The 11,550-nt window shown below is 44.5% G+C and overlaps 1 protein-coding gene across 1 annotated transcript in view; it reads right to left on the bottom strand.

The window, feature by feature from the left end:
* Window positions 1–2,247: 2,247 nt before the first annotated feature.
* The window catches only part of rybpb (RING1 and YY1 binding protein b), a 15,760-nt gene continuing 6,457 nt past the window's right edge, over window positions 2,248–11,550 (bottom strand). The window contains exons 3-5 of the mRNA XM_035662046.1: window positions 6,028–6,333; window positions 5,843–5,941; window positions 2,248–5,509 (exon numbers count right to left, since the gene is read on the bottom strand). Of these exons, the coding sequence (XP_035517939.1) occupies window positions 5,260–5,509; window positions 5,843–5,941; window positions 6,028–6,333 (655 nt within the window). The 3' untranslated portion in view covers window positions 2,248–5,259. The remainder of the gene's footprint in view (window positions 5,510–5,842; window positions 5,942–6,027; window positions 6,334–11,550) is intronic.

Raw genomic sequence — 11,550 nt, 5'->3', positions numbered from 1 at the left:
CACAGGGGTCGATTCTAACGGAAGACCCCCATCTGGTTGGACCCTGACCTGAACGGAAACGATCCCAGACACGCTTTTGACCGGTGCTCTCTTTGATATGCGGCAGAGGAAGAAAAGAAGAAGGGTTGCTACCAAGATTAAGTCCTACATTTCACACTCCTCATCATATTTTTTTCATAACATCCCAAAGAATGCATTAATGGATTACTGAAATCCTGCCTGCTCTGTCTGGATATACTTGCACAATATTTGAGGGAGGACGTTGAGAAACCTTATGAACAAACATCATAATGGCACCTTCAGAGCAAACGCCAACTTGACTCCCTCCCATCACATGGCAATTTTATTTTATGGCTTTAAAGTCGCCTTGTATGTTAGGTTTTTACCCTTGCTACTTGGGTAGTGACCTGAAGGCAATTTTCTTTTTATGATATACTTCATTTATCCCTCAAGGGGGAGATTCTCTGTGCTCCCTCCTCAGCAGCCCAGGAGCAGATACAGGTTAAGTATCAGGGCTCAAGGATACCTCGGAATATATAGCCAGAGGTGGTAAGAATACCAAAATATCCTGCTTGGGTTGAGGAACTGCTACTTATAATTTACTCGAGTACATTTACTGTGAGGCAAAATTCATATTTGCTTGTTCAATTGTAATGACTCCATAATTGTTGAATGTACTACTCCCCAGTTGCCTCCCTATTAGCTCAGAGAACGTTATGAGCATCTAGCAATCTTGTCATTGCCCTGGATTACAATAAGGTGGTGGATAGTTTTGCACAAATGGGTGAGGAGGAAACACCTGTTTTAAAGTAAGAAAGAAGCAAGAAGTACAGACATGCTAATATTATTAATATCCAGGATGTGGAAGCTTATTGCAAAAAGAAGGAATTTCATACATGCAAACGTTGCTTTTTCTCTCTTTTCTTTTAATGCCAATGTTACTTGTGTGAGGGGGGCTTAAGCCGGTTTAGCATTACTGCTGCTAGCTGCTATTTCTCGCTGGAATTCTACACGTCACATAAGCTAGCCGGAGCCACCAGATGTCTAGTTTTGAGATAGCAAGGATGAGTGCCTTAGACTAATTCACCTCTTTCTACTACTTTTACATACTGAAAGTGTTGATGTGTAAGCTAACGTAACATTGTAGCAACGCACTTTCATTCCGAGGGTGGATCTAGAGAAATATTCATGGGGGGGCCAGAGGGTGGAATGGGCTTTAAGGGGTGGTAGATAGAAATGCAATAAACTGTTTTATTTTCAAATCTATCTACAAATCTATCACTTAGTATAAAATGTGTAATTTCCATTTTGTTTAAACACTGTATTTTTAAAGATTATCTAAATAAATGTGGTAAATTTGACAGCATTTGACAACAAACTGGGGTGGCCTGGCAATTTTGAGGGTGACATTTCGTACAATGCAACATTAGACTTTGCGCAGCTGGAAAATGCCTGTCTTTCAAACTCCGTATGAGTATGTATTGGCAGCATATTCAACTTGTGTCCAGTACTAGCTCAACATATAGTCAAGGTGTAAGATTAATTCCAAAATGAGATCTTAGCCACTTGGAGACGCAAAGAGCTCTTCTGATTCATTATTTATTTAAAGAAAAAGCTTCGGATTTATTATTCATCAAAAGCCCTTATTTTGAAATATTGATTGGTGAATTTTAAGAGGAGAAAAAAAAAAATCCCAAATCAATACAAAATAATTTTTAACGAAAACCTAAAATGTTAAACCACAAAACTGTGGTGTTTTGAACACCAAAATAAATGGATATTTGGACAAAGTGTATTAATGCATGAACCAGAGGGAAATGGGATAGGTCCACCCAGTGAAGCATCTCATCACTCATGTGAATCTACTTTTAAAAAGAATGTGAGCATCAGCTGTTCTCTTCTGCGGACTTTTATCTGCATATCTGTACCGATTATCAGTGGCGACAGAGGAATGCAGTTGGAGCTTTTAGATGGCGCATTAATGGGCTGCTAACCAGTCTCTGGAGGGAGACATGATTGAAAGCTGCTGTCAATATGAGGGCTCCCTCATGTCATGTGTCACTGCACTGTGGAGGTTTCCTCTCCTGCCAACACATCTCAATCAATAGTCTGCCGTCTCAGATCCAAACCCACTTCCGGTTATCTGATAGTGTAAAGCAAATGAAGATCTGAACTTGCATGCGTGTGTAAATACATGTGTATGTGTGGATGAATAGCATCAATAAAGCACACAGAGCAGCCAGAAAATAGATAACTTTAACAATTTTATTTGTGAAAAACTACAAGCAAAATTCATAAATAGACATTTCTATTTGAAGCGGAGGAAAATGATCAGGTTAGCCTATAAGCGCAAAGTCGTGCACATGCCAGAAACATGTATTATTTTAACATTATAAGCTAGACAAGGAGCCGTGATCCGCTGAAAATGCTGCGTACATTTCCACACCAGGAACATAATGTGACCATTTCACAAGGGGAAACAATGACACATCAGCTATAAGTTAAAAAAAAACTAAAACTGGATTAAACAAAGAATGGATTATTGTACTGTCCCTAAAACTTTTTTTTTATATTTTTTTTAAAACCCAGCAATAACTTTAAAAGCATTGTACAAGACATTGTTATAGGAAGAAATGAGTTTGTATAATACACTTAATTGGAAATTCACGGTTAAGGTTATACAGTCAGTAAACAAGCCTTCTATATTTGGGTCTCTGACAAACAAAGCTAAAAAATGTAACCATCTTTACACAGTAAATTAAGGTTACTGGTCGCACACAAGAACAGAACTGCTTGCGCGGAAAGGAAACAAGAAAACAAAAGACTTCAGCTCCAATGCCATTATTCATAGTGTCTGCTTTTGCACCTTGTTAAAATTCTATATACAAGCAATAATTCATATACTCAGCAAATGGCCATTTGTCAATAATTTAACAATGAATCTTTCTGTTGGAGTACTCAGTCAAGTGAATGTGGTTGCAGATAAGGCAGGTGAAAAGATGGCTTTTTAGGCCCATTTCTAATAGATTGCATTACAAAGCAGGCTTTTATTCTCAGTAAAAATTGGACAAAGCATTTTTCCCCCTCTGACCCCACAGTTCCACTTTTTAAAATTGTATTCACATTGATTTTCCTCACTTTGAACACTGATTCCATATTTGTATGCAATAAAGTACGTAATTACATATTAACCATAGCTTAACAGCAGAAAAACTGATGAACACATATCTCTTGGGCTTCCAACATTACTTACAACATGTGATCATCTTCCCTACGTGTGAAACTGCAATGCTTTTAGTCGACACAGATCAAAACCTGCCCCTCAGATCCAGACTTTCAGGGACTAGTTAACCTCATCTAACCTGGTTTTAGTTGCTCTGGGAGCGGCTCAATTGGCGAGTTGGGGCCTCTGTTAAGGGAGCTACATGTACTGTGGTAGTCCAGCAGAGTGAAGAGGGGGCTCACTAAAGCCAAAGGCTTCGACCCAGCAGACCCAGAGCTCTTCTCAGCTACCCACCCGCACCCAGCCTGCTTCTCATCGCATGCACAATGAGGCAAGATCCACACCACTGGGTGCGGGGCCGGTAGTGTTCTTCGACTCGGCTCACAGTATCGACAGTTCTCTGCCCCAATTTAGCCGTGCACAGAGACAAGTGGACAATAAGAACACCATTTACATGGATTATATTAGTCTTTATTTAAACTGTTATTCATCTCACACATTAGATAATTGCATTTCAAATTGTTATTTATCTGTCTATTTATCATGTCATTATGAAATTCCTTTGGTCCTTCAATAAATAAAACTAAGATATCATATACACATTTATTCTTTATACAATTTCATACAGTTAAAAAGGAAATTATGTTGGTCTAGTATCAGCTAAGGTGAAAGTGAATTAAAACCCTTAAATAAGCCTTGCTGTTCTAAAAATTGAAAGAGCATTTGTGTTCTATTAACTACTGCAATATTGTTTGCCTTCAATGACAGGAGTCTTAAATTAATAAAAAAAAACAAAATTCAATTGAATTGTCAGTCTTTGCAAATTGTTCATGTCTTTGCACTTGTTTTCAGGTTGAGAGGATGAAGATTCAAAGTTGTCTTCAGGACCATAACAGAAAGGAAAATGAAATCGATTCACAACAGCTTGACACAACAGGTCTATTTAACAGTTCGATAAGGTTTTACCAAGTGGAACTGTGTGTAACCATCCTTCAGTCACAACAGAAAAAACTCTGGCTCAAGAGCTGAGAGGACAGCTCCACCTTCAGCCAGAAAACTTAATATCGAAGTACGGAATGCAGAAAATATCAACAGCTTTTAGTGTTTTACACAACAGCCTACACTGTACAGTTAAGGACATAAGATACTGTATAAGAGATTTGCTAGAGCATACTAAATCATAGACAATCTAGTTGAAAAAGTCAGGTGTGTGAACCTCAAGTGAGCTTCTGAAGCACATTGACCTGTAGAGAACAAGTAGACGGACCTGGTGGAGGTCCCGACAGTGTTCAGAGCGAGACAGTGTTGTTGAGAGAAGTGAACGAGAATTTGATTCATCAGCACTTTGTCACATTGACTGAAAGAGCAATCCCAGATCTGCAAAACCGCTTCACAGTGTATCTAGCACCAGTGTGTGTGTGTGTGTGTGTGAGTGTGTTTGTGTGTGTCTGTCTGTGTGACTCGAGTCTTGTCCTATCGTTTTCAAACTGTAATAAAAACACTGAAGGAATGATCGATCGGCAGAGCTACACAGCAAAGCTTCAACATAAAAAGGAGAACATCAAAGTATACAGGTGCAACAGGTAATAAATAAGGGTAATAATAGTTTAAAGTTATTGAAATGATGGTGGTTATTGTGCCCAGCGGAGAATTCTTCTTTACAAAAAAGAAAAAAAAAAAATAAGTCGACTTGGCCTCACATCCACGTACGAATATAAAACAATACATACAAGTGTCTGGATGCTACCGCGGGGGAGGTTGGGGTTGGGGGCGTTACTCCTTGTAACCCAGCTCTCCTCGCCTGTTCCACGGGTGTAACCACGAGGGAAGCTCCCCAACAGGCGCATCACAATGTTCCTCTCAGCCAGCCAGCTCCTCTCAGCATCCAGGGGTGGTCATGGAATGAAGGCAGGGCAGCGATGGGAAAGGTGAAATCTCTCCCCCTATGGGATCCATAGTGTCCAGAAACGTGGGGGAAAGGGGGGAGTGGAGGAGGGTGAGGACCGGGGCTGTGGGACAGGGATAGGGGCAGGACCTCAGAACGACTCGTCGTGCCCCACAGACAGATCCCCTTTAGGTGTGGAGGCGCGCGACGAGCCCTTGTCCATGCTCTCGGAGCCGGAGCTCTGGTGCTGCTGTTCGGAGCCCGCGCTGGACGTGATGGTGGACGAGGACGTGGAGGAGGAGCGGGTCTTCTCCTTAAAGTCTGTTATGATCACTGTCACGTTCCCTACGGTGATAGCCAACTGCTGGGCGGTGCTCCGGTCAATGTTCTTCAGTTTGGGCCTGAGGGACACAGACAGAGGAAAAAAGAAAAACAAAACAAATGTTAATAACCAGAAATGGCAACCACAATATGTGAGCCTCAGCAACAACAAGGGGGAGCCAGCACTGCGGGGGCGGTTACACTAAAATGCTCAATTCATTGGGTGACACACGAACAGTCAGAACAAGTGTATATAAAGTGAGAGTGGGTGTTTAGTGTAAAAGATCAGTTGTGAATCATTTGAGGTTTCCCACTAGCCTTGTGCTGCATGAGTTTCTCTAAAAAGGCGTGCTGTGTAGTCAAAGATGCTAAACCATGTGTTCTGCCAAACACTATGAGAGAGTGCTACATACCTGGAAATGTGAGAGTTCTTGTTGGTCTTGGTTGTTGATTTGCCAGACTGTATGCTGTGTTTGTCACTGGGTGGGCTCTGATGGTTGTCTGATTTGGGTCTGGAGGAGAACAGACACACACCTGTGAGGATATCTGCACAGACAACATCCAGAGACACAAGAGCAGCCTCGACATGCACACTCACCTGGTCTTTTTGCTGCTGGGCTTCTTCGTGACGGCTGGGCTGATGTCCTTCTCTGTGTCGGGTTTGTCTTTGATTGGCTGTTCCTTGTCACTTTTTTCCTTCTCAGGAGTGTCTCCCTCTGGCCTCACTCTCTCGGGACGCTCGCCCTCTGGGCGACCCTCTCCGTTGGCGCGCTCTCCTTCGCCTTCGGGGCGCTCCTTGTCTGTGCGCTCGCTCCTCTCCCTCCGCTCCTTCTTGGGCGGGGGAGGCATCGGGTACTGCTGAGCCACCTGCTGGGCAACCAGCTGGGAGTTGATCCTGGGTTTCCTGTGGGAGAGATCCAAGGCACAAACATGGATTAGCTACATACCAGCACAGTCTCACTACGGCTGACAAAGAGAGGTGACTGAACCTAGAGGCCGGCGAGGGAAAGGAGCTGATGCTCCCAGCTGCTGCAGAGGTAGGTTTACGCAGCCGCTTCCTGGTGAGGCAGCTCTGTTTTGAGGGCTAATCTCATTAGCTCACGGCTGTAATAAAATGAATGCACAGGATCACAAGGTGGGACATTTGCAGCACGTCACTTAGGTCCTCTAATCTGATTACTGCAGGGTTGGCCCCATTTGTCACAGACTGAGATTGAGTTGGACGTGGTGTAGCTGCTCCGCTCACTGAGCTCACACAGCTACTCTGTCCCCCTAGGACTCATTTACAAACAAACTACAACCATCTCTTTGACTTTGATCATTGTTAATCAGAGAAAACAATAACAGCAAGTCAGATATGTAATGGTAGGTGCAACATACCACTGATTTCCAAAAACCGGGTGGTTCACATAAACCCATCTTTTCCACTGTGGTGTATCACCACTCCACTGTTACAAACATGCACGCAACAACAGCAGCATCTTGCTCCATCAGCTGTGCACATGAACAGGGCCTGAAGTTGTGAGGCAAAATGCTAGGCCCAAGTCACACTGCTTGAGCCAAAGCACACACCTGCAGCATAATGGACACCAGCTGGCAGCATCTGGGGGGAAGCAGAGGACCTCAGGGGAGAGGAAAGGATGACTGCAGCCTTCCAGAGGCTCAGAGTCAGCCGAGACCAGACTGCAGCCAGCAACACAGATAATCACAGGCCAGCGCTGGGCAAGCATGGTGAGGAGTAAACCACAAGTACACTCACACACACACAAACACGCACTTGAAAAGCTTAGCGTGCAAACAAACAGCCTGGCACGGCTCAGTGGCTGCTCAGGAGGCCTTTCGACGGGAACACAACAACTTATACTAGCTAGCTGTGTATACCTAACTCTTCCAAGGCCAATTCTAGTCTTGGCAGGAAGATATTGTGATATCCCAGCAGTGGAGAGGAGGTCCCTTGATTCTCGGCTGCTTTAGGAGACCTGCGGTCAAGTAGGCAGCCTTGAAAGTTGTAGAAACTCTGTTGGTCTTAGCATGAGGCCAGATAAACAAGTGGTACTGCTGGAAAATGAAGCTCTCCCAGTGAAAGCAAATGTTTTTTAGGTGTGCCATGGGAATGTACAAGCAAATTCATGTGGCAAAAGAAAAGAAGCTCAATAGTGCATCAGGACTGATGACGCTGAGTTCAGTGGCTTGCTGTGGAGAGTGGTTTTCAGACAGCTGCTTAAGCGGTTAGCCTCAGGGTTTCAATTTGGCAGCATCATATTGCCAGTCCAGTTACTCTCCTTTCTGCACTTCCATCCTCGCATGTCTTTCACAACTGACACTGGGCTCCCTCAGTCCCTCTATCTTTAAGTAGCCAAGCACTTTAAAACTCTTAACAGTCCAATTCTTTGGTGACTTTTTTCTCTACTGCTGCATCAAACTCATTTAGTCTGCTCCTGCAGCAGCCCATTACAGACAGAGAGGGCCTCTCCTCGAGGAGGGGGGCGGGGGCCGCGCAGCCGATCAGAAGGCAATCAATCGCTGCATAATAGAGCATCATGTCGTAATGCTCACGCTGCGCTTCAATCAATACACCAGCTGTGGCGAAGGCTGAGGACCCTGGGCTGTTGATCCAGTATTAGCTGTCCTGGGGCTGTTTCTACCTGCTGCCCTGTGTGAGGCGCCGTCTGCAGACCTCCAGTCAGTGACAAACTAAAGAGTGATACGGGAGTGGGATTTTCTTCCCATCCTATCCTAGCTTCAGAACTGCCAACTCTGTCCTGTTCCCATCAATTTGATCCCAATCCCATTTCAATCTGGAGTCATCACTTCCCACATCGGGTAAGGGAGCTCCGATTGAACGGTTACCGCTCGTTCTAATTGGTTCGCCGATCTCTTTAAACGCCTACACATAGATTTAAATTGGAAAAAACTGAATCGTGGGTGAACACATTCAAAACGTGTTGTGTTATTTGGGCGACTTTATAAAACGTAATGACTAATGACAGAGAGAGGAGCGGAGAGAGGCGGGTGTGGAACAGAGGTGAAGGCGTGTGCGCACTCTGTAAACATAAGGCTTTAAATAGAACCAGTGACCGGCGATCGGCCGATGCTGCGTCTAGTGATCGGTGATGATGCTGGGTTTATAGCGTTGGACCTCCTTGCCTGTACTGACAACACCAATTTGTCAAAGCAGGCCCACACTGTGCAAGGTTGTTTTTCTAAATCTATAGAGCAAATAATGCATGCCATGACTCCATGCTGAATTTGTATTTGTAACACATGTATCCTCTTTTGATGACCTAATGCAGCCCATCCAATGGGAATCTTGTGGATTCCTGATCTGATGGCAACATCTGGTGGGACGGCGTCAACACGCCACTGAGAAAGTGTGACAAAGAACTCAGGTTTTGAGGAGGCTTGAGCTACATGAGAAAACAGCAGTGAGCAAAGCTTCAATGATGACATGTGCTCACCCACACACAGCCCTGGTGAAAAAATAAATCTCTAACCCACAGCCATGAGTAAACAGATTGTGAACGCAGACAGCATCCAACAGGACCAGAAATCATGTTGTTTGGCAGTGAGGGCTGTTAGCTGAGGAGGTGGTGAATGAGTGATTGATGGACTGATAAGCTCCACGCCTCTTACGCCTGTTGCAGAGCTGAAGCCCCGGTCGGAGCCTGAGATTTGTGTCAGCAGCGGCGGCGGTGGCAGAAACAGCCCCGGTAGTTAAACGCTGATTCAGTGCCAGCTGTAAGTCAGCCATGAGTTGCTGCTGGCATGACAGAGCCACCGCTCTCTTTGCCCCATTATTTATTTACTGACCACCCATCATGGCTTTGCACAGCAGTGCTCTGGGGCTCATTAATATGGCTGGAGATGCATGACACTGTATGCATGTGTGACTTGCATTTATTAAATAGCGATGGTCCCTAACAGCTGGAGAAAGTCTGCCTCTGCTTAAAAATATATTTCCATATTTAAAATGCAGTTCATATTTAAATGATCTGTAGATGTTGTGGAGCCTAGAATGTACTAATTAAACTACAACACTGCTAAAAATGACTACTGAACCATATTATTTTGCAAACACCCAATCCAAACAAGAAACATCTATATTTCACAAGACGTACTGGAAATGATCCTGGGAGCAGGACCAGGAGTGAACCCCAGGGTCCAATTGCACAAATTGCTCCAACCTCCCACTGCTGCCAAGATATTCCTAGGGAATCTGTCTGTGTGTGTGTGTGTGTGTGTGTGTGTTGTGTGAGGTGAGTGTGTGTGTGAGAGAGAGTGAATGTGTTGTAAAGCCTGCTGTCGAATCATTTCCCACTGTGAGGGCTCACAGCTTATTACCTCCCCCTCGCACAACAATAGGCCGTGATTGACAGCTCCTCCTATGCTTGCCCCTAAATTCCAGTGTCTGGGGGAGGAAGGAGCGGGGAGACTCCCTCCGCGGGATGCCCTGAAATAACTATCATCATGCTTAAAAGCTCCTAATTCAGTCAGACTGACACCCATAGTTAGACTGCTCCGCTCAGCCTGAACCATCCCGGAGACAGACACGGCTCTGCTCAGCTGCTGCTCCCGCTGGCCAGGAGCAAACAAAACAGCGAGCCCAGAGCAAAAGCTGAAGCTGCTGTTTCAGGGGGAACTCTTTCTAGAGAATGCAAAAACAATGAGCCCAAGCACTTCACGGAGAGGCAGAGTAATGAAGAGAGTGAGCGAGCGATGGAGAGTGTGATAGAGTGAGAGAGAGGCGCAGGAAAGCCCTCATTAACACAGCTCTTTTATTTGAAGTGCTGTGTGGAGGACAAGCAATTATTTCCTGCCAGGCTGAGTGAATGCAGTGGCAGACAGCTGAGCGAAGAGGAGACAGAGAGGGAGACGGTCCAGTGTTCTTTTACCGTGGACGGCCCACTGAGGAGCTCAGACTAGTTAACATCACCCACTCTCTAATCCAGACTTTAAATAGCTGCATCTACAGAGGACGAACGCGGGCTCCTTGTCCTCAGTGACGTACAAAGTTGTTCACAAACATGAATCCTCGATTCATGTGCGTTCAGCAGTGACCTGGTTTCCCCCCACATAGGACTTTGAGACCACCACAGCCTCAGCCTGGAGCACATCTCTCAGATCCAGCATGTGAGCATGCCACAGGGCTTCAGTTTGATCACAGCACCTCCCTATGATGTGCTGCTGGCAACCATGTAATCAATGATCTACATGCACTCGTCTGTGTCAACACTTGTGAAACATGTGATTGCCTGCCCCCCCCAGTATGGAGGGTTATGGAGCAGATGCCAAAGCTGCCTGCTTGTGCTGCTTCAAATCTGTTAGCCAGTATATATCCCAATGCTCTATTGTTGCTGTGTTAAAAATCTTTCCACAAAGGCTTGGAAGAGTATGTCTGGGAAGAGCCAATTCATGGGTCACATAAATATTAGCTGGTTTTGTTGTCCAGGCCAGAGCCTAAGGTAACATCTTCACCTAAAATATTACATTTGTTGTTGTAGTTGGAACCAGCAAATGTTTAAATGTTGCCTTGATAAATGACTTGTTGACTATTCGTTTGATGGTGATCAATTGTCTCAGCTCTAATAGAAATGTGTATTTTATGGCTGAACCTGACTCAGTGTGCAAAACTGACTCCAAATGGCCTTTGGGCTCATCAAGTTGCACACCTGCATGCCCGGGAACAAAGTCTTCAGATAATAATGCAAAGATTGAGACGTCAAACTTAAACCCAGTTCAGACCGAAGATTCAAGACCAGACAAAACATTTTTAGTACATTGCAGGGAAATGTTTCAGAAGTGTGAACTGCTCCGTCCCAGCTCGACTCAAGTCTGGTTTTAAACTGCAGGGCATGTCACCTGTTTCAACAGCTAATCGGCTCGTAGCAAAGTCAGGGTCAAGTTATTTACAAACTGTCAGTTTTAGAAGGAGGAAAGAAACTCATCTCATCAACTTGTTTTGAGCCTCGTCTGTATGACACAAGCCTTAAAATGTACCCATGCATCCATGGACGGCTCCAAATTCTTGATCCTCTTGCGTATTATGTTTTCATTGTAACTCACTATCACTATTCCCATTTTAGATTTTAGGACAGTACAAATTATATCCAACTACAAAAAA

The sequence above is a fragment of the Morone saxatilis genome, unplaced genomic scaffold (genome assembly GCF_004916995.1).
Source record: "Morone saxatilis isolate NCDOM2014 unplaced genomic scaffold, NCSU_SB_2.0 Contig18, whole genome shotgun sequence".
Taxonomy (NCBI): Eukaryota; Metazoa; Chordata; class Actinopteri; family Moronidae; genus Morone; species Morone saxatilis.
The sequence above is the reverse complement of the archived record's forward strand: the minus strand, read 5'-3'. Positions and strand labels throughout refer to the sequence as shown.